This window comes from Chiloscyllium plagiosum, unplaced genomic scaffold (genome assembly GCF_037043375.1).
Source record: "Chiloscyllium plagiosum isolate Xiang-an unplaced genomic scaffold, Cpla_swu_hap1 HiC_scaffold_53X, whole genome shotgun sequence".
Lineage (NCBI taxonomy): Eukaryota > Metazoa > Chordata > Chondrichthyes > Orectolobiformes > Hemiscylliidae > Chiloscyllium > Chiloscyllium plagiosum.
Window position 1 is genome coordinate 19,526,676 of NW_028270191.1, and position 22,499 is coordinate 19,549,174.

The 22,499-nt window shown below is 41.1% G+C and overlaps 1 protein-coding gene across 1 annotated transcript in view; it reads right to left on the reverse strand.

The window, feature by feature from the left end:
* Positions 1-5,253: 5,253 nt before the first annotated feature.
* LOC122543422 (GTP-binding protein Rheb-like) overlaps positions 5,254-22,499 on the reverse strand; it is a 31,118-nt gene continuing 13,872 nt past the window's right edge. Inside the window, exons 6-9 of the mRNA XM_043682136.2 lie at positions 17,293-17,355; positions 14,996-15,043; positions 9,610-9,691; positions 5,254-7,328 (exon numbers count right to left, since the gene is read on the reverse strand). Coding sequence (XP_043538071.1) covers positions 7,242-7,328; positions 9,610-9,691; positions 14,996-15,043; positions 17,293-17,355 — 280 coding nt within the window. The 3' untranslated portion in view covers positions 5,254-7,241. The remainder of the gene's footprint in view (positions 7,329-9,609; positions 9,692-14,995; positions 15,044-17,292; positions 17,356-22,499) is intronic.

The following is a 22,499-nucleotide window of genomic DNA, read 5'->3' on the forward strand; positions in this document are numbered from 1 at the left end:
GGGAAGGGTGGTAGAGGTAGGAACCATAACAATTTTTGAGAAGTATTTTAATGAACACTTGAAATGCACAACATTCAAGGCTATGCATCAAGTGCTAGGAAATAGAATGAGAGTAAATAGGTATTTGATGACTGCCATGGACAAAATAGGCCAAAAGGGCCTCTTTATGTACTATAAAATTGCATGACTCTCAAATGCTACAAAAAGTGTATTCAAGGCTGAGATAGACAGATTTGTAATCAGTCAGGGAGTCAAGGATTATGGGGGAAAAAGGCAGGAAAGTGGAGTTGAGTACTATCAGATCAGCCATGATTGCATTGAACGGCAGAGCAGACTCAATAGGCGAAATGTCAAGATTAGAATGGTGCTGGAAAAGCACAGCAGGTCAGGCAGCATCTGCTGTCTGACCTGCTGTGATTTTCCAGCACCACTCCAATCTGGACTCTGATTTCCAGCATCTGCAGTCCTCACTTTTGCCCTCAAGGTCCAGTACAACATGCAGATGTAGTTACTTCTCTCTTATTTTTTCATTACCCACAAGTTCTTGTTCCTCTTTCCTATTCAATCAAAGCAAAAGCCGTGGGGAGAACCCAAAAAATTAGTTTGGAGAACTATTTTATTCGTTATATACTGAAATTATGGCAGTATTTGGGGGAGTACTTTTACATAGTCCACTAGGACCATGGAAGTACATTAGATGCAGTCCGAAGATGCTTAACATTGGATAGTTCACTTATCCATACATTACTTATTTTTAAAAAAATACTCTGGAGGCAAAAGCAAAGTGAAATAAGGGCAAATTGCAGCTACATTATTCAGAATTTTTTTCAAAACCTTGAGATTTAGGAATTTTGCTTTCAGATTAGAAAACTGTAAACATTATCCGATTATTTTAGTGGGCAAAAGAGAGGCAATTACAGACCTGTCAGTTTATCAAATTCTGGAGAAAACTTACCAGAATCTGACAGACTGTTCAACAGTTACAAAACTAAAAATGTTTTATCATAGTTTCTCTCTCTCCACAGCTAAGTGAGTTTTTTGGCTTTAATTTAGGTAGAGCATTGGAGAATTAAATTAGTAAACCCACACGCAAGAATCTACAAAATGGCCACATGCACATTATAAACTCCTGTTACATCTCCACATAAATCAGAATTTTGTGCAACCTAAATCAGAGACTACACAGATGGAAGGGTTAGAAGATTGCAAGGAACAGTCAACACAAAATAAGCTAACTGCAACAATCCATAATTCTTTTCACAATGCATTTTAACCACACCAAGCATGTCTTGGGAGCAGTCTGTGAACTGTGAATTTGTAGAATTCATTTAACTTTTCCCTTTCAGATTGTGTCCCAATTTAAAATCAACAAGTAGTAAAGCTGGTCTTCAACAAGATAAAGGCTAGTTTATTATGCTGAAAGTAAAAAGAGTTATTGTTTAAAATACAAAAGCTTAAAAGTAGGTATGGATAAAAGATACTTAAAGGTGAAAGAACCATGTAGACTGTTAACATTGCACTCCTGTTACTTGCTTGAAGATTCTCTTTCTGAGGTGAAAGGTTGAGAACTTGAAGTCAGAGTGAAGGTTATTTTAGTTTACTTTTACAGCACCAAAGGTTATGGCCATCAGTACCTTGGTTTAATACAACAGTTCTTTAGCTGGGTTGCCTTTTTCTGTCTCTCTATTGAGAATCACTCTCTTTCTTTCACTGGTGTGCCTCAGAACTATTTGAGTTCTGCTCATGATATCTTACAACCCATCTTATACAGATCAAAAGCTTAAGGTCACCATGACATTAACCTTGATAGATCATGATTCCACAAAGCAAAGCCAATTATGTTGGAATTTCCAGTGGTGTCCTTCCAGTCTCTTGTTTTCTCATGAGTTTTGAATTCTCTCATCTTTTGAAGCACCCATTATGTTGTCCAAGGGTTAAATCAATTTGAAATGTCTCTTAGTGGTTGATACTGAAATCACGTCAGTCTGCCTGTCTTCTTGGGTGTGGTGCCAGTCATGGGACTTCTGGAAGCCACTTTGTAAAAACTTGACACCACAACCCTGCAGTAAGATTAGCTTTCTTTCTAAAATATTTATTAGAATATTGTGGCAATATCAAACCCTAAATCAAGCATTTGTCATCTAAAACTAACTTGTTTGAAGTCATTCACTTCCTTCTCTTCCATTCTTGTTACTACAGATATGTAGAATTGTTCAATTTCCAAAGTTCAAAGCAGACTTGGTTTAAAATAATATTTTGTATGCCACCCAGGTTAATATACCAACATGCTGTGGATTCAAATTTGAAAGCCTTTATCAAATTAATGCTGAAAATGTGTTGCTGGAAAAGCGCAGCAGGTCAGGCAGCATCCAGGGAACAGGAGAATCGACGTTTCGGGCATAAGCCCTTCTTCAGGAATGAGGAAAGTTTGTCCAGCAGGCTAAGATAAAAGGTAGGGAGGAGGGACTTGGGGGAGGGGCGTCGGAAATGTGATAGGTGGAAGGAGGTCAAGGTGAGGGTGATAGGTCAGACTGGGGTGGGGGCGGAGAGGTCAGGAAGAAGATTGCAGGTTAGGAAGGCGGTGCTGAATTCGATGGATTTGACTGAGACAAGGTGGGGGGAGGGGAAATGAGGAAACTGGTGAAATCCGAGTTCATCCCTTGTGGTTGGAGGGTTCCTCGGCGGAAAATGAGGCGCTCTTCCTCCAACCGTCGTTTTGTTGTGGTCTGGCGATGGAGGAGTCCAAAGACTTGCATATTCTTGGTGGAGTGGGAGGGGGAGTTGAAGTGTTGGCCAAACGCCAGCTCGCAGATACCTCCTCCTACTGCCCCCTTGACCATGATCCCACCCCCCCACCACCAAACCATCATCTCCCAGACCATCCATAACCTCATCACCTCGGGGGATCTCCCATCCACCGCCTCCAACCTCATAGTCCCACAACCCCGCACCGCCCGCTTCTACTCCTGCCCAAAATCCACAAACCTGACTGCCCCGGCCGACCCATTGTCTCCGCCTGCTCCTGCCCCACCGAACTCATCTCCGCATACCTTGACACCGTCCTGTCCCCCTTAGTCCAAGAACTCCCCACCTACGTTCAGGACACCACCCATGCCCTCCACCTGCTCCATGATTTTCACTTCCCCGGTCCCCAATGCCTTATTTTCACCATGGACATCCAGTCCCTGTACACCTCCATCCCCCATCACGAAGGACTCAAAGCCCTCCGCTTCTTCCTTTCCCGCCGTACCGACCAGTACCCTTCCACTGACACCCTCCTTCGACTGACTGAACGGGTCCTCACCCTGAACAACTTCTCTTTCCAATCCTTCCACTTCCTCCAAACGAAAGGAGTAGCCATGGGCACTTGCATGGGCCCCAGCTATGCCTGCCTCTTCGTAGGATATGTGGAACAGTCCATTTTCCGCAACTACACTGGCCCCACCCCCCACCTTTTCCTCCGCTACATCGATGACTGTATCGGCGCCGCCTCGTGCTCCCACGAGGAGGTTGAACAGTTCATCCACTTCACTAACACCTTCCACCCCAACCTCAAATTCACCTGGACAGTCTCAGATTCCTCCCTCCCCTTCCTAGACCTTCCTATTTCTATCTCAGGCGACCAAATCAACACGGACATCTACTACAAACCGACCGACTCCCACAGCTACCTGGACTACACCTCCTCCCACCCTGCACCCTGTAAAAACGCCATCCCATTCTCCCAATTCCTTCGACTCCGCCGCATCTGCTCCCAGGAGGACCAGTTCCAAAAACGTACAACCCAGATGGCCCCCTTCTTCAAGGACTGCAATTTCCCCCCCGACGTGGTCGACGATGCCCTCCACCGCATCTCTTCCACTTCCCGCTCCTCCGCCCTTGAGCCCCGCCCCTCCAACCGCCACCAGGACAGAACCCCACTGGTCCTCACCTACCACCCCACCAATCTCCATGTACAGCGCATCATCCGCCGTCATTTCCGCCACCTCCAAACGGACCCCACCACCAAGGATATATTTCCCTCCCCTCCCCGATCAGCATTCCGTAAAGACCACTCCCTCCGTGACTCCCTCGTCAGATCCACACCCCCCACCAACCCAACCTCCACTCCCGGCACCTTCCCCTGCAACCGCAGGAGGTGCAAGGCTTGCGCCCACACCTCCCCCCTCACCTCCCTCCAAGGCCCCAAAGGAAACTTCCATATCCGCCACAGATTCACCTGCACCTCCACACACATCATCTATTGCATCCTCTGCACCCGATGTGGCCTCCTCTATATTGGGGAGACAGGCCGGCTACTTGCAGAGCGTTTCAGAGAACACCTCTGGGACACCCGGACCAACCAACCCAACCACCCTGTGGCTCAACACTTAAACTCCCCCTCCCACTCCACCAAGGATATGCAGGTCTTTGGACTCCTCCATCGCCAGACCACAACAAAACGACGGTTGGAGGAAGATCTTCCGCCTAGGAACCCTCCAACCACAAGGGATGAACTCGGATTTCACCAGTTTCCTCATTTCCCCTCCCCCCACCTTGTCTCAGTCAAATCCATCGAATTCAGCACCGCCTTCCTAACCTGCAATCTTCTTCCTGACCTCTCCGCCCCCACCCCAGTCTGACTTATCACCCTCACCTTGACCTCTTTCCACCTATCACATTTCCGACGCCCCTCCCCCAAGTCCCTCCTCCCTACCTTTTATCTTAGCCTGCTGGACAAACTTTCCTCATTCCTGAAGAAGGGCTTACGCCAGAAACGTCGATTGTCCTGTTCCCTGGATGCTGCCCGACCTGCTGCGCTTTTCCAGCAACACATTTTCAGCTCTGATCTCCAGCATCTGCAGACCTCACTTTCTTCCTCCTTTATCAAATTAATATCTAGTATCAAAAAGTCATCCACAGATATTTCCACATATCTTTTTCAAAATAAAAAGGAGCAAAAGCCTGTGCACACCTTACCTGCCAACACCCTCGGGGAAGGGAAGTGGAACTAGAATTGAAGAAACACTTCTCACACTTGCTGCTGAGAAAAGTGTCCACCCACGGAAGCTTTATGGTAGAAAAAGCACTCATTACAGTGTAAGGTACATATTATGTGGTTGCTTCAGCAGAAAAATGGTCAGTCTAAACAACTTTGTTGGTAAAATTTGATATTCTAAGCTCTTAGAACGGAGGCTACTTCAAACAATTTCCTTGTTTTAAATGTTGCTCAAGAAAATTTACGTGATAGAACATTCCACAATATTTTAATAAATCAAAACAAGCAAATTCTACAAAATAGTTCCACATAATACTTCACAGACCGCTTTTTTTTAAACTGAAAATTTCACAAAAACAGTCAATCCAACAGGTAATCCAACACAAAAGCAAATGATCTAGACAAGAAATATGCTGACTACAAAAGAAATGCAGTTAAGTGATAAACCATTCATTCAATCAGCCAACATTTCAGGATCCAAATGACATCTATGGAGGGCACAAGACAAGAGGTCAGATTAAGCAAAAGCAAACAATTCAAAAGGCACAGCATCAACAGCAATGTGAACAAGTACATCCATATAAATTTGGCCCCCATTTAAGAAAACAATATTTTACTCTTATGAATTTAATTTCACTAGACAAGTCATTGAACAGATGAGCTTCACCAGAATACCAATACAGCATCAATAGTCAGAAGAAGGGCACAAGAAGAAAATGCAATTCACCCACTGAAGTTCAATGTTATATAATTTCTGAGAGATAATTTCTGAGAGTTAACAGCACAACATTAAGTTGCTTCTGACCAAATAGAAACAACAGGGAGATGAAACCCCTTTACAAAAAAAAAATGGAATTTCTGGTTTACTTAAATTTATTGGAAAATCTTTATTCCACAAGATGATTGCATAAATTAAACAACAGGGAGGTCACCTGACAGATAAATTATTGGAGAGAAATCTCTCCAGTTGTACTGGTAAAGCCTGGCTGCTCTGTGGCACTCACTCAGTTACTACATAACAGACACAAAATATGCCATTACGTGCAATGATTCAACCAATTGCTTAGTAAAGAAATATCAAAAACAAGACCAAACAATTTCTTCAAAAATTATAAGTAAATCTTAAATACAAATATAAAAAAATCTTCATTAGTCAGAAATTACAATTGCTCCTGCACACTGATTGGATCAGGGTCATTAGTCTTACATCCTGTGTGCCAGAATTTACCATTTAAATAAGTAACTCAGCTTTATTCAAGTTAACAAAAAACAAACTTCCTAAACTTTACATTTGATCTAAATATACACCAAAATGTTTTGCAATAACCTATCTTTCCTTTGCAAATAAAATTCACATTGCAGCATAATTCAGCTTAAAGCAGGTTACTATCTATCTCGAAGAGCAGCATTTTCTTGGTATTACCTTTGTTCAAACTCAGTCAAAAGCTTACTTTAGTAGGAAGGATGGGAAAAGTGGCTTCAAGTCAAGGGCTTCTTATCAAAGATCAGTCAGCGGAAAAAGACCCATTTCAAAAAGAGGCTTCAGCATTATTCTAAATCAAAAGTAAAAATATATAATTGGAGGTGTTATAATTGGCAGCTTTAGTAATAAACACATTACAAAATGTACTGTTTTGTTTTGGCTATTTCAGTTGAATAGCTGGATTTATAAACAATTTTAGTAAGTGCGTACAAGGATTTCAGCAGTCCAACACTTAGCTATTACAATCTAAATTTTACCCGATCACAAAATTTGTGATAGTATAGGCAGCACAAAATGCAAACATTAAAAAGTCCGTCAGAAAAATGAATTCACCTCATAAGAGACTGCAACCATTGTATTCCAGTAGAGTGGCAATCCTTAATAAAGCTAAAAAGACTACAAAAGAGTGACACCCCCCCCCATCAGGAACCGTATGTTGCAGATTGTAGTAGTCAATTGATGAATACATTCCTGAATAAAACTGCTTTATAATGACTTCTACAGTGCAAAATTGGTAGGTCTCCTTCCTTTCTTCTCCTCTTTTGAAATATTTTGGAATCCAGTTGATGCCAGAACTAGTACAAACTAAAAAAAAGGCACAAATAACCAATATAGGACTAATGTACCAATAAGTTGATTAGTGCAAAACAGTTGTAGTGGACCTCTGTGCTAGCAATTTGACTATAGGGTAATCACTCGCCAAACAGTTAGACTTGAAAACAAATTCATAGGTGCCTCTCTTCTTTGCTATCCAGAAAAATGTCATTTCCACAAACCACTCTACATCATATCACATTTCCTGTCTTGTGTACATCCATCAGCTTTTTCAATTTCTTGGATCATCATTTTGAAGATTTGTACTGTAGTCTGAAAGAGAAACAATTCAATAATATTCAATACTTTGAGGCATACTCTCAAAGCTAAGTTATTTGAGTACTATAACATACAGATGAAGAACAGAGGACAACGAAAGACTGGCCCCCACCATTCCATTTAAAAGTTAGTCCATAGCTCTCAGTAATGTGTTACTGGTCCACATCCAAAGCCCAAGTTTTGAACTGCACATGATCAGTGCAGGTCATAGTGCAGGAACAGTTATGGGTTTCGGCCATTTCACACCTATAAACAGTGATGCTGCAAAACTACCAAAATCTAACACCAATTCATTTTGGTGCAAGAAATTTAACATTTGCCCTCCATATCAGCAATCACAGTTACAAACAGCCAACTGCTAAGTTCACCTTTTTTAAATGCAGTCTTTCTTCAGCTCCCTTCAGGAAGTTCTTTACTCAAGAGAAGTCCTATAAATGATGTAAAAGCAGAAATTGCCAGAGAAACTCAGCAGATCTGGCAGCATCTGTGGAGAGAAAGCAGATTCCATGTTTTGGGTCCAGTGACCCTTCTTCAGAACTGTTATTAGCTTGGAAAAGGTGGTATGGGGACAGAGCCCACAGAGAGCAAGAGAAAGATAGTTAGGGAGACAAATGGATGAATAATGGTGAGCTGGGGATAAAGTAAAGCTGACAATGGGGACTATAGTAGGCGAAAATGGGTTAGCTGTGCTGAAAGCACAGCATGTCATGACAGGTCCAGAGTGGGTACATAACAAAGGAAGTTGTTGAGGCTCTAAACTTGTTGAACTCTATATTGAGTACTGAAGGCTGCAGGGTCCCCAAGTGGAAAATGAAATACTGTTCTTACAGCTTGTGCTAGGCCTCACTGGAGCACTGCAGTCGACCAAAGAGAGAAATGTTGGCCAGGGAACATGATCATGTATTAAAGTGGCAGGCAACCAGAACTCAGGATCATTTTTGTGGACAGAATACAAGTGTTCCACAAAGTGGTCACCCAGTCGGTGTCTGGTATCCACAAAGTAGAAGAGAATACATTCTTGCTCTCTCTCTCTCTCTCTCTGTGTCCTTTACCCAACCTCCACACCCCAGGCCCTGTCAGTCATGACATGGCTTGTTTTCAGCACTGCCAACACATTTTCAACTATAATCCCCATTATCAACTTTTCTTTCTCACTGGCTTACCATCATCCATCCCTTTGTCTGCCTAACGGTCTCTCTCTGGGCTCAGTGTCCACCTATTCACTTACTTTCTCTCCCCACAAGCCACACACCCCCACCCCACAAGTGCTGTCAGACCTGCTAAGTTTCTCCAGCAATGTCTGGTTTCGTTTCAGATTTCCAGCATCCGCAGTTCTTAGTTTCATTTTATCCTATAGACAATACTTCAACATGGGTAAACAAAATACATTGTTTAATTTTTTTTTTAAAAAAGGGAGAGGCATATTACATCTAAAATTATAGAGTCCCTCCAGTGTGGCAGCAGGCCTTTTGGCCCGTCAAATCAACACCAACCACCAAAGAGCATTCCATTCAGACCTACTCCACCTACCCTATCCCTGTAGCCTTGCATTTCCCATGGCTAATCCACTTAGCCTGCACTTCCCTGGACACTATGAGCAATTTAGCATGGCCAATCCACCCTCACCTGCACATCTTTGGACTGAGAGGGGAAACTGGAGCACTTGAGGAAACCCATGCAAACACTGGGAGAATGTCTGTGTGGAGTTTGCACAGTCACCCAAGAGTGGAATCGAACCCAGGTCCCTGGTGCTGTAAGGTGGCAGTGCTAACTACTGAGCTACTGTGCCACCCCCCATCTGCATTTCTGCATCTACGTTGCAGAAGTTTTACCATGTGTAGTGCACCACACTCCAGTTTCCCCACTGCATTTGAATTTTGTCTGCAATGTTGCACTAACACCACTAGCTTTGTACAACATATTTGGCAGCAGTGACACTTGGATTAGCAGTCATTTAAAAAAATTAAGCCACATTACTATATCATCCTGGTGCAAAAAATTTAGAGAGTCAAATTACAGCTTTAACTAATATTGGTTTAAGGTAGGATTCTAGAACATTGCTTTTCTTGTGAGTCTACCCTGTCCCAGGGTAGCAGATAAATGCAAATATGGGGAACAGTTCACAGACCATAATCTGGAATCAGAGAATGCAAAGTAAAACAACTCTTGCATAAAATCAGTTTTAGAATTAAACACTAACTAATCTGGTACTATATTGCTTCCTTTGGGAATGAGAACATGTAGGTTATCAATTTTTTTCTCCCTAGTCACTTACATCATTCTGTTTTGCTGAGGATTCCAAGAAAGCAGCCCCCCAGGAATCTGCAAGCTTCTTCCCTTCTTCGGTCTGCACCACCCTATGGAAACAGGAGTACAGACCAACATGGATCTATACAATTTTATTTCAAAATAGACTTCAAAGTTTTGCCCTAAAAGCACATCCAGTTTATGGGAAGAAAATAAAAGGCACAGATTTGAATGTCAGTTGCAAGTATTTACTTCCCCACCTCCAAAATATCAACCCTCTTTTCCCAAAGACTGTTTGTGTACAGTTCAACAAGTTCAATCAATATAACTGATTATTCACACATGGACTCAGATGAATGTTAGGAAACTGTGCTGGAGCAAAGGAAAAGAACACACACAGGCAAGTCACCTTGAGCCCATGCATGCACACTGATCAGCAAGGTTTGCTTCGTAGCTTTCAGAAACCTGGGCTGATTCTGCCTTTCCCTAATCATAGAAACATAAAATGTCAGCCATACATACTCCAACCCCTGCTAACTCAATGCAGACCAAACAATAAAACCAGAGAAGTTCCCAGTCAAATTGGCTAAGAGCATCATTACATGATTACATATTGCTCTTATAGAGTTACAGTTGTAGGCAACCATAAAAAGTGACCATCTGCAGCCAATTATTTGAGGTCCAGTGTGTTCATGTTTGCTTACAAAATTCAGTCCCCATGTTGTTTGTGTCCATTCCATCATGGTCTTCTTTAAAGATGCACATTATGTTGTCCTTGTTGCTATTCAGTTATGCAGCTTACATCAAACTCGCACAATACTGAACAGATTTGGGTGAGAAACCAACAACTCACCAGAACAAAAGACCCCATACCCATCATGTGCAAGACAAACGTAATTTACAAGAAAACAATACAAAGACTGCACAAAATACAGGGCAAACAGGTAGACAACTAACAATCCACATCAACGCACTCTAATGAGCTACTAAATGCCACGACTAGCTGTCCCTAGTAGCCATACACACAGATGACAGGGGCCACAAATTCGACTGGGACAACACAATGATCATAGGACAAACGAAACAGAGGACAGCCAGAGAATTTCTAGAGACATAGCACTCATCCATGGATTCCATCAGCAAACACATTGACTTAGACCCAAAATACCGGCCACTACAACGAACAATCGGAAACAGCAGGAACGGAACCAAATAAACCCCAGAAGAGACAGTGTCGCAGCACTTCACAGGAGGTTCCAAAGCACTGAGGATGTCACCCAGACAGGGGACGATGTGTCTGCAAATCAACTACCCACCTCAGCAAACATACCCACAACCACGGCAACTGGCACCCGGGCTACAAATCTTTCTGCAAACCTTGAAAACCAACAAACTACATCCAGCTATCAGAATTGTAGCTAGAGAGCATCAATAACCTGCCTAATGAGGGCTATAACTGACGCGTGGACCTGATCATAGAATAGTTCAAAGAGATAGTATGGATTACTAGGAGAAATCATGAGCGAAATGTGCAAGAAATAGCCCTTGTCTCAAGTTGTTAGTCTCTCATTTGCTGAGCAGAATCAGTTGTGGAGAAATATTAGGATAAGATACAAGCATTAGAGCAGTCCATGAAATATAGGAGCAGAATTAGGCCATTCGGCTCATTGAGTCTGTTCCTCCATTCGATCATGGCTGAAATGCTCCTCACCCTCATTTTCCTGCCTTCTCTCCACATTCCTTCAACCAATCAAAAAAATGTCAAACTCCTCCTTAAATTTACTCACTGTCCCAGCATCCACCACACTTTGGGGTAGTGAATTCCACAGATTCACAACCCTTTGGGAGAAGTAGTTTTTCCTCAACTCTGTTTTAAATTTGCTACCCCTTATCCTAAGGCTATGACCTCTCATTCTAGAATGCCCCACAAGAGGAAGCATCCACCCCACGTCTGTTGTATCCACACTTGTTATCATCTTGAAGACCTAACTTTGATCTCCCATCATTCTTCTAAATTCCAGAGATTATAAACTGTTAAATCTCTCTTCATACAACAAACCCTTCATCTCTGGGATCAATCTAGTGAACCTCCTCAGAACTGCCTCCAATGCCTCTATATCTTGCCTCATATGAAGGGGACCAAAACTGCACAATACTCCAGGTGTGGTCTCACCATTGCCTTGTATAGTTGCAACAATACTTCTTTACCTTTACATTCTGTTCCTTTAGCTATAAAAGCCAACATTCTATTCGTTTTCTTTGTTATCTGCTGTACCTGCATGCTAGTCTTCTGTGATTCACGAACTAGTACACCTCAATCCCTCTGCACTGGAGCACCCCGCAGTCTCTCCCCATTAAGATAATAGTTCGCCTTCCCACATTATTGACCCAAGTGCATGACCTTGCACTTACTAGTTACGAGGAATGTGAGCATAGACCAGGATGACGGGCTGTTGGTGATCATATGTATCAATCACACATTAATGAAATGGAAGCCTTCATAATTCCCAAAAGCTGGAGTTTGCATGGAACAGCCCACATGTCAACACGAGTGCAGTTCTGGACTTGGGGAAATCTTATATTTTATGCAAATCCCAGAACTCCATTCTGCTATTTCTGTAAGTCAAGTGAAGCAAGGGAAAGTGTTGCTCCAAGGCATCAATCACTTGCCAAATAGTAGCTTCAGTTCGCCTGAGGTTACAGATATTCCCTCTGGTAGTCATCTGAGACAAAGACAAAGACATTCAGGGCTGCAGAGACCTTGATTGCAATAAGTAATGTTGCACCTCTGTGGCAGTTAGTTGCAGGTTACACAACCTCTTTAGAGAATTGAAGTCTTCATATGGACTGCTCCTCAGAGAGCTGCAGGTATGTTGTTCAGGGATTATAAACTCAGTTGGGAGGTTAAAGTTCCCTGCAAGCAGGTGTCCATTAATTCTGCTCTCCCTTCACCGACAGTTCCTTACTACTTACATCAAAGTGAAATTCCCAGAAGGAATCCCTCATGAGGTGCAAAGCTACAAATGTCTTAAGAGTTCAGAGAACTCTAAAGTGACTTCAAGGCACTTCGAAATTGTGCAAGAAGAAAGCAGAACTGTCAAACTCAAATAAAACGTCAGCAAACATTTTTTTCCTCCAGAATGTAACTGTTTTAAAGTTATTCTGATACCAGCAGTTTCTGTTCGGGCATTTTACCTTAACTTCTAGCCCCCCCCACTTTGTTCTGTGTTATTATGTTAAATTTCTACTTTTACCAGTGCATAAATATAACCTTCAGAGCTCAGTAATTTTATTTCATGTCCCCCCATCTTAACCTTCTTTGTTGTAATGAAAGGAGCCTCCATTTCTTGGTAGCAGGTTTCAGGAGCAATAGGTTTAAAGAATGGACAGTGAATCTCATTTGCACACTCCATAGTCTTCACAACTTTTCTGAAATAAGGCAGCCAAAATGGCTCAATCTTTTAACCTGTACTCTTTATTAGAGCATTCACCTGAAACGTGAACTATGCTCCAGTGACGTTACAAGACCTGTTGAATATTTGCAGTATTTTCTGTCTCTACACTACTTTTTAAACATCTGCAATATTTTTCTTTTGAATCCATTAACTATGCTTTCCATGTTCCATCCTTTAACAACTTCCTATTAATGCGGTCACATTCCCTTTACTACTGTGTACCTTAATTTTAGGAAGTTTTCTAGGAGTCATCCTAACACCTTTTCAAACTACATAACAGTCTGAAATTTTGAAGATGACATACCAGACTCTAAACATTAACTCAGTTTCTCGCTCACAGATGCTGCCAAACTTAGAGTTTCTCCAGCATTCTCAGTGTTTGTTTCGTATTTTCAGTATCTGCAGCAATTTGCTTTTATACATAGCTTAATTCCTTTCACAATATAGACTAATTTCTTTAAATAACTTATATCACAAATGATTGGCCTACAACAATTCCACATTGCTTATCCATAATTAACCAATGTCTTTTTAGACTACCACAAATTTCATCCTGTAGGGACTCTACCAACCTTGTCCATCAACATAGTTAGGTTGAAAAGATCTAGTTACCTGGTTTATCTCTTTGTGGCAGCGACATTACACTGGCAAACTTTCAGTCCAATTGCAAAATTTGCATATCCAAGGACATTTAAAAGATTGTAGTCAGAGCCTCTATTATTTCTACTCTGGACTTGCCTCTATTTCAGAATCCATAGCTTTAGGTCTGATGCTTATTTTGATTTGGAGATTCAGCAAATTTTCTTATTAAAAGTTATTACTATCCTGTCATATTTGATTGTTCCATCTCATCACATAGCCAATGTGTTTTTTTAAAAAAATCTCATACTTTGTTCAAAGAAATGAGGTAGAATATTCATTATACATCTGTTACTTCATCCACCATGAGATTTATTTTTACAATGGTTTCAATTAATTCCCAGGCTCTGGGCATTATGACAAGATATTAATAATTGGATTATAGCATTTTTAATCCATCCTTACTTATCTTCAACTTGGTGGCAAGTTGTCACCTCATACTGCTGCAGTCCAGATGAAGGTATCCCCACAATGCTCTTAAGTAGGGACCGCTTGGAGCCAGCAATAATGAAGGAACAGCGATTGAATTCAAAGTCAGGATGATTTATGGCATGGAGGGAACCTGCAGGCAGTAGTGTTCCCATGGATCTGCTAAGCTTGTTCCTTGATGTGGTAGAGGTCACGGGTTGGGAAAGTGCTAGCAAAGGTGACATGACAGGTTGCTGCAATGCATCTTGTAGATGGTACACACTGCAACCAGTATGTGCCAGTGGTGGAGGGAGTGGGGAGACAATCAAGAGGACTGCTTTATCGTTGTTGATGTTGAGCTTCAAAAGTTGTTGTAGACAAGGGGAAAGTATTCCATGACTTGCATTTTGTAGATGGAGGGGAGATTTGGGAGAATCTGCAGGCAAGACATTCCATGCATAATATGCAGTTTCCAACCTGCTGTCTCATTATAAACCAGTTAACTAGTTGATCCAGTTTACTAAATGGGTGACACAATATGTGGGTAATGTCCTCATCCCACTTGCTTCAAATTCCTTTACTACTTTTCCTCAATGTCTTCCATACCACTTATTAATCAATTGTTTTCTTTAAAAGTTTTCCCTCTTCTAACATTATATCTCACTATTCTCCAACGTTCTTTTCAATTTTTGAGATATTTCTCTACGTCCCTCATTTCATTCCCTAGAACTAGATCAATTACAGCCTTGTTTTAAATTGTTGGATTAAAAAGGCGAATTCCAAACATATTGTAGGAACTTATTCTCTTTTTTTTCTCCCTCACATTACTATGGCTCAAGAGATAATTAAAATCATATTTGTCTGGCGTTATTTTATGTGAAGCCTTGCTGCTGAGCAAAGAAAACTACATACCTTTGTTTAGAAAGATCCCTCTTATTTGCAACCAGCACTGTTGGTATTCTAAAGGATGAGGAGAAATCAACAAATAGTAATTGTGTCTACAGTATGAAAAAACAAATCAAGCACCAGATCAGGCATTTGTTTCATGACCAGTGCACCCAAGTTTGTGGTAAGCAATTATGGGTTATAGAAACATAGAAGAATACAGCGCAGTACAGGCCCTTTGGCCCTCGATGTTGCGCCGATCCAAGCCCACCTAACCTATACTAACCCACTATCCTCCATATACCTATCCAATGCCCGCTTAAATGCCCATAAAGAGGGAGAGTCCACCACTGCTACTGGCAGGGCATTCCATGAACTTACAACTCGCTGAGTGAAGAACCTACCCCTAACTTCAGTCCTATATCTACCCCCCCTTAATTTAAAGCTATGCCCCCTTGTAATACCCGACTCCATACGCGGGAAAAGGTTCACACTGTCAACTCTATCTAACCCCCTAATCATCTTGTACACCTCAATCAAGTCACCCCTAAACCTTCTTTTCTCTAATGAAAACAGCCCCAAGTGTCTCAGTCTTTCCTCATACGATCTTCCTTCCATACCAGGCAACATCCTGGTAAACCTCCTCTGCACCCGTTCCAGTGCCTCCACATCCTTCCTATAGTATGGCGACCAAAACTGCACACAATTATCTTCAGACTTTCCACATTATCCTTTGATAAAACTAGATAATCGAAGTTTCTCAGTGCCAGCAAGTGAATACTGCGTGCAATTTTGGTCTCCTTGCTTTAGGAAGGATGTTATGAAACTTGAAAGGGTTCAGAAAAGACTTACAAGGATGTTGCCAGGGTCAGATGGTTTGAGCTGTAGGGAGAGACTGAATAGGCTGGGGCTATTTTCCCTGGAGTTGGAAGCTGAGAGGTGACCTTCTAGAAATTTATAAAATCATGGACAGGGTGAATAGACAAGGTCTTTTTCACAGGGCGAGGTAGTACAAAACTAGGAGGTCTAGGGTTAAAAGGTGAGATTTAAAAAGGGATCTAAGGTGCAACTTTTTCCAAGCAGAGGGTGGTGTATGTATTGGATGAGCTGCCAGAGGAAGTGGTGGAGGCTGGCATTACTCAAACTACATTTAAAAGGCACCTGGATGGGTACATGAATAGAAAGGGTTCAGAGGGATATGGGCCAAATGCTGGCAAATGGGACTAGATTAATTTAGCATATCTGGCCAGCATGGACTAGTTGGACTGAAGGGTCTGTTTCTGTACTGTACAACTCTTGACTAATTTTCTTCAACAGAATACTTATACTTCAATAAATGTCAAATTGCAATTAACTATAAACTTATTGTAGCATTTGATGCACTTACTATTACTTCCATTTCAAGACTAAATCACGTAGCAGCTAAGCACTTCAACAACACTTGAAAGCATTCTCAGCTATAATACCACTCAATTCTGTATTAATATCAAAGGACCTAGTGAAGAATGGTTCAGTAATATTGGCCAAGGCTCCTAGTATTATGAAAGCCATCCCATTTAAATTACAAACAGATTCCAGAGTGCAAAATCAACTGCATTAGCACACTTTTACATGAAGTTGTTCTGAAATATGACTGATTCTTGCCACTGTATCTCCAACAGCAGGCACAGGTATAATATTGATCAGAAAACAAAGCACAACACAGAATATCCATCACTAGTATATGAGGGTTACTAGAGAGGATGTTGGCCTTTTGCCTGCAAAACACTGGAGTTTCTGGTCGTAGCAGCAGTCTCATTTACCAATTTAAGTTGTTAGACTGAAAGGTAAAGTACCTCTGTTACAGCCACCGAGAAATTTAAAGACTCAATATTTCCTAGTACTCACATTTTTGATTGCAGCTCACGACCCAGGTCAAAAATAATCCCAAAAAGTAAAATAAAGAACAGACTACATCAATATAATTGCCAAAAGATCTGCTTTGTATAAATAGTTCATTCAATATCCAATATTGGAGAGTTGAGGCTTTTGACTTCTGGTCATAATGACAATTTATTAACTTTAGGTTGACAATGTTCCATTTCCCCTTCACCAACCCCAAGTTTCAAAGTTCAATAGAAGCCACTAATCAGATTTACATTTGAGAGATAATTGAATGTGAAACAGAGATGGTCTATAAATATTTTCAATTATAGATTTTCCAATTTGATTTTACATTTGCTCTATGGTTTGCATGAAGTATCTCAACTACTTCCATGCAAGGAATGTATTATTAAACAAATGCAAGAAAAGTATCTACTGACATGCATGTCCTCACGACTCACCTGCACATCTGGCAAAAACAGGGAGGTTCAAGAGGTGGAGCATAATGTGGAGATGATGGCCGGCTGAGGGTTAAATAAATATAATCATGAACAGGTAATTGTTACTCATATTAGGAAGACTGTCTACTGCTGTGTCACTCCTTCCAGGTGTGATATAGACTGTCATTTATATATTTGCTATTAATACCATTTATTGTACATTTGAGTTTTTGGTTTTGAATTAGCAACATGTGGTTTTCTCTGTATTTGAATAATTAACTTGCAAATGTTTCTATATCTATGGTGTTTTCCTTCAAAACAATCTGAGGCCTAGCTTTAGAATGAATAGGTTTTTGTCTACATTGGCAGGATTTTAGGACCAAGCAAGATAAACAAACTCCAGTTTAGAAGGTTGGGAGAGATTTTTTATTAAAGCTTAAGGTAAATACCTATAGTTTAGAGAACTTTTTTTTTAAAAAAAGAAGTTTTACTTTGAGTTTTGAGCAGTCCTGTGAAGTCCTTAGACGAAGATGGCTGTGTAGATCTGTGCTCCTGAGAAGGGAAGGATATAGTAAAACTAGATTACCTTGAAGTCAAGAGTTAGTGTTAGTCCCAGATTAGAAGTGTGGAGTTTTAAGTCTAAAGACGTTACTTAATGTTTTGGCTCAGGTGTATAATAGCTTCATCCTGGCGTTATCTGTAATTCTAGTCTACAAAACAAAACATGATCCATCAAGCCGGATTTAGTTCTGGGATCTGACTTATCCAGCAATACCATCAGCTTGGATCATTGCAGTGGACAATAGTTTTAGCTGTGCCTGCAATTAAGCTAACATACCTGCCGAAAACAGACATCTGGTAAGTTGTTACTAAATCACTGCTACTCTTGCAAGAGAGAAGACAAACTGTTGAATCTGTCCCCATTTTGTATAAACTGCATTCATAGCACATGTTTGTCAGCACTGTTAAAAGAAAAACTGGCATGTGTTTTTCATGCTCTCCTTTAATAAAAAACAGATTTAAAGAACAGTCAAATCCATTCTACACCTATTCTCTGATGTTCAACTGTTTACTAAGCTATTTAAAAATCATCACGTCTTTGTGCCAGAATAACTAGCCTTTTTGGGATTCAAAAATCCATTGTGGCCATATTTAAATCTAGAGGTTTCCAACTATGGTCACACTTTATAAAGAGTTGCATTTTTCCCCTCTTTCACTTATTTTGTCAAAGTTTGATGAATGCCATGATTAACCCTTTAAAGGAGCACAACATTTTATACTACATTTTGCTATTTAAAAGGATGAAAAGCATCTTAGGATCACTGAATTCAAGAGCGACTCTACAACTCAGGATTAATTTGTTGCCAGATCTGACCCGAAGTGTTATCCATCACACAAAAACAGAGAAATGAGGTTCAGCAAGCTTGTTAGTTGTAGGAGAACCACAATCAAGCCAGATTCAATATGCAATGCTTTTTCTAACAGAGATTATTAGGTAATCAAGAGAAATGAGAGAATGGTTACTTTCCCCTCCATTGTCAAAATAAACCATATTATTGCCCAAACTGAAACTAGGTATCTGCTACTCTGTATGATTCAATCACACAGCATTGTCACCAAATGATCCATTACACATTCCCACCCCATCCAATTGCTGACAAAGTAACCATTTCTGGTCCCAGTAGACAACAACTTGGTTTCTAACTCCCTCTACTTAGGCACTATCTTCCATTCAAAACTGTCATCATCATCCTTTTTTCATAAAACATCCACCCTGGATCCATCCATTCCCTTCAACTGTCACCCAGTTTCTGACTTCCCTTCTTTATGCAAGATACTTCAATGGATCATCGCCTTCCAGCGACACTCACTTCTCCCAGATTTTTCTGTCAAATTCCCTTTTTTTCTGATTTCCACTCTGCCCAGAATACCAATACTACTCTGGTCAAACTTGCCAACAATAGCCTCTGTGACCCTCATGCCTCCTCTCCTCATTCTCTCAAACATTCAACACGGTCAGTCATGCCACCTTCCTCCATGGTTCAGTCAGTGGATTTCCACAGGTGGATCCACTCCTGCATATCACAGTGCTACCAGCACATCTCCAGGTATGGCTTTTTCCAGATCTCTTGCATAATTTTAGACACCTCTCAAAATGTCACTACAAACTCAATCCTCCTCCCTGGTTATTTTCAATTAAGGTGAAATAAACTTCATGCAGCCTGGTTTACTGTTTGACCTCGAGCTAAATTCAAATCCCAAGTTTATTCACTGCACATTATACTTACCCTCCTCCACTCCACCTCTATCCTGCCTCCACTTACAGAAGAAGTGGTGCTGAAGGTCTTAAAACGCATAAAGATACGCAAATCCTCAGGAATTAATCAGGTATTTCCCAGAACTTTGTGGGAAGCTAGGAAAGAGATTACTAGACCCCTTGCCAAGATAGTTAGATCATTGAAAACAAATGGTGAGATGCCAGAAGACTGGAAGTTAGCTGATATGGTGCTATTATTTAAGAAAGGCTGTAAAGAAAAGCCAGAGAACTATAGACCAGCGAGTCTGACGTCAGTGGTAGGTAAGGTTTTGGAGAGGATTCCAGGGATGGGATTTATATGCATTTGGAAAGGCAAGGATTGATTAGCAATAGTCAATATGGCTTTGTGCATGGGAAATTGTGTCTCACTGGAGTACATGGAGTCCTTACACTGTGGAAGCAGGCCATTCAGCTTATCAAGTCCACACCAACCCCCCACTTCCCCCTCCTCTGCCCTCCCCCCCCTCTAAAAGCACATTCCCATCCAGACACGCCCGCTAACCTATCTCTGTAACCCTGCATTTCCAATTTAGCATGGCCAATTTACCTAACCTGCACATCTTTGGACTGTGGGAGGAAACTGGAGCACCTGGAAGAAACCCACAGAGACACAGGGAGAACATGCAAACTCCACACAGTTGCCAGAGAGTGGAATCAAACCCAGGTCTTTGGTGCTATGAGGCAGCAGTATTAACCACTGAGCCACTGTGCCACTCAATTTAACTGAAGCTTTTTTTAAAAAGAGGTGACAAAGAAGATTTTTGTAGGAAGAGTAGTAGATACTGTCTATACGGGCTTCAGCAAAGCATTCGACAAGTTCCATACTGTAAACTACTTAGTAAAGTTAAATCACATGGGATCTGGGGGCGTGGGTGGGGGGAAAGAGAGCCAGCTAATTGGATACAAAATTGGCTTGAAGATAGGAGACGGGGATGGAGATAGATGGTTGCTTTTCGGACTGGAGGCCTGTGACCAGCGGTGTATCACAAGGATCGGTGTTGGGTCTGCTGCTTTTCATCATTTATATAAATTTTTAGGATGGGAATATTGGAGGCAAGGTTAGTAAGTTTGCAGATAACACCAAAATAGGTGGTGTAGCGGACAGTGAAGAAGGTTACCTCACAGTATAATAGGACCTTGATCAGATGGGCCAATGGGCTGAGCAGTGCAGATGGAGTTTAATTTAGATAAATGTGAAGTGTTGCATTTTGGCAGGGCAAACCAGGGCAGGACTTATATACTTAATGGCAGGGCCCTAGGGAGTGTTGCCGAACAAAAAGACCTAGGAGTGCAGGTGCATAGTTCCTTGAAAGCGGAGTCGTAGGTACACAGGTTGGTGAAGGTGGCATTTGGCACACTTGCTTTAATTGGCCAGAACATTGAGTATAGGAGTTGGTACGTTGTGTTCCTGCTGTACAGGACATTGGAGAGGCCACTTTTAGAATACTGCACATAATTCTGATCGCCCTTCTATAGGGAGGATGTTCTTAAACTGGAGAGGGTGCAGAAAAGATTTACAAGGATGTTGCTGGGACTGGAGGGGTTGAGTTATCAGGAGAAGCTGAACAGGCTCAGACTTTTCACCTGGAGCAGAGGCTGAGGGCTGACCTTAGAGATTTACAAGATCATGGAGGGCATGGACAGGGTAAATAGACAAGGTATTTTTCTTGAAGTAAAGGAATCCAAAACTAGAGGGCATAGATTTAAGGTAAGAGATGAAAGATTTACAAAGGACTCAAGGGGTAACTTTTCCATGCCAAGGTTGGTCGTGTATGGGACTAGCTGCCAGAGGAAATGGAGGATGTGGGTACAATCACAACATTTATAAAGACATCTAGATGGGTATATAAATAGGAAGGGTTTGTAGGGATATGGGCTAAATGCTGGCAAATGGGACTAGCTCAGATTGGGATGGGTGTTCAGCGTGGACAAGTTGGATTAAAGGGTTTGTTTCTGTGCTGTATGACTGCGACACTGAGAACCACATCTGTGCTTTTGTCAGTGTTATTCTTGGTTGGGAGCACTTTAAAGCTAAACCGTAAGCACAGGACAGACCTGCTTTTTAGCACATATTATACAGGCTTGATTGTGATAGGTTAGATTTAGAATTAAAACATCAAATAAATCACTGAACATTTGAATTGAAACTTACTACACAAGGAGTTTAATTATCCTTTATGGTGTCAATAGTATGTTGATAAACATACAAGAACTTTGTAAAATTCCAGCTCTTAACTACTGTGATCAGGTGGGAGAAGCCACACTATCAATGATCTGGGATAAAGAAGGTGCGCAACATCTTTATGATAGCTGTCCTGTCAAGTTGCAGTGACTGATTAACATTCCCCTCACAGGAGGAAATCTTTGTGTAAACATGAAGGATTTAGCTATTCATTTTACAGCACTAATTAGTCCTGAAAGAACAATATTTAATAGTGGGAAAAGAACATAATACAGAATTGTTTGCTGCAAAAACAAACTTACAAAGATCAACATCTGTGGAAAGAATGTAACATTTGATAAGGAAAGATTCAGAATTTCATTTAGATAGAAGGTGCTTATCAACTAATTAATTTAGCCCAATTTTGTTTTCTTCCTTTGGGAAAATGTACTTGCAAAGACATCTGGAGGCATATGGGACGTTGTACAAGGCCTTAAATAGAGATTAACTTTGCTGAGAACTGTACAACGTACCCCCAAGACAAGAAAGCCAAAAATCACATGCAAGATAGAAGATCTTCTGTTGACACATTTTATAAAGTACATAGGCAAAGTATTCCAAGTGATAAACCTGTTTGAATGTTTTTGAAGTCGTACTAAAGGAATTGACAGGAATCGTATTGGATTTTATAGTCTATGGATATTATATTTTCATGGATTTCCATAAAGACATTCAATAAAGTCCATCATA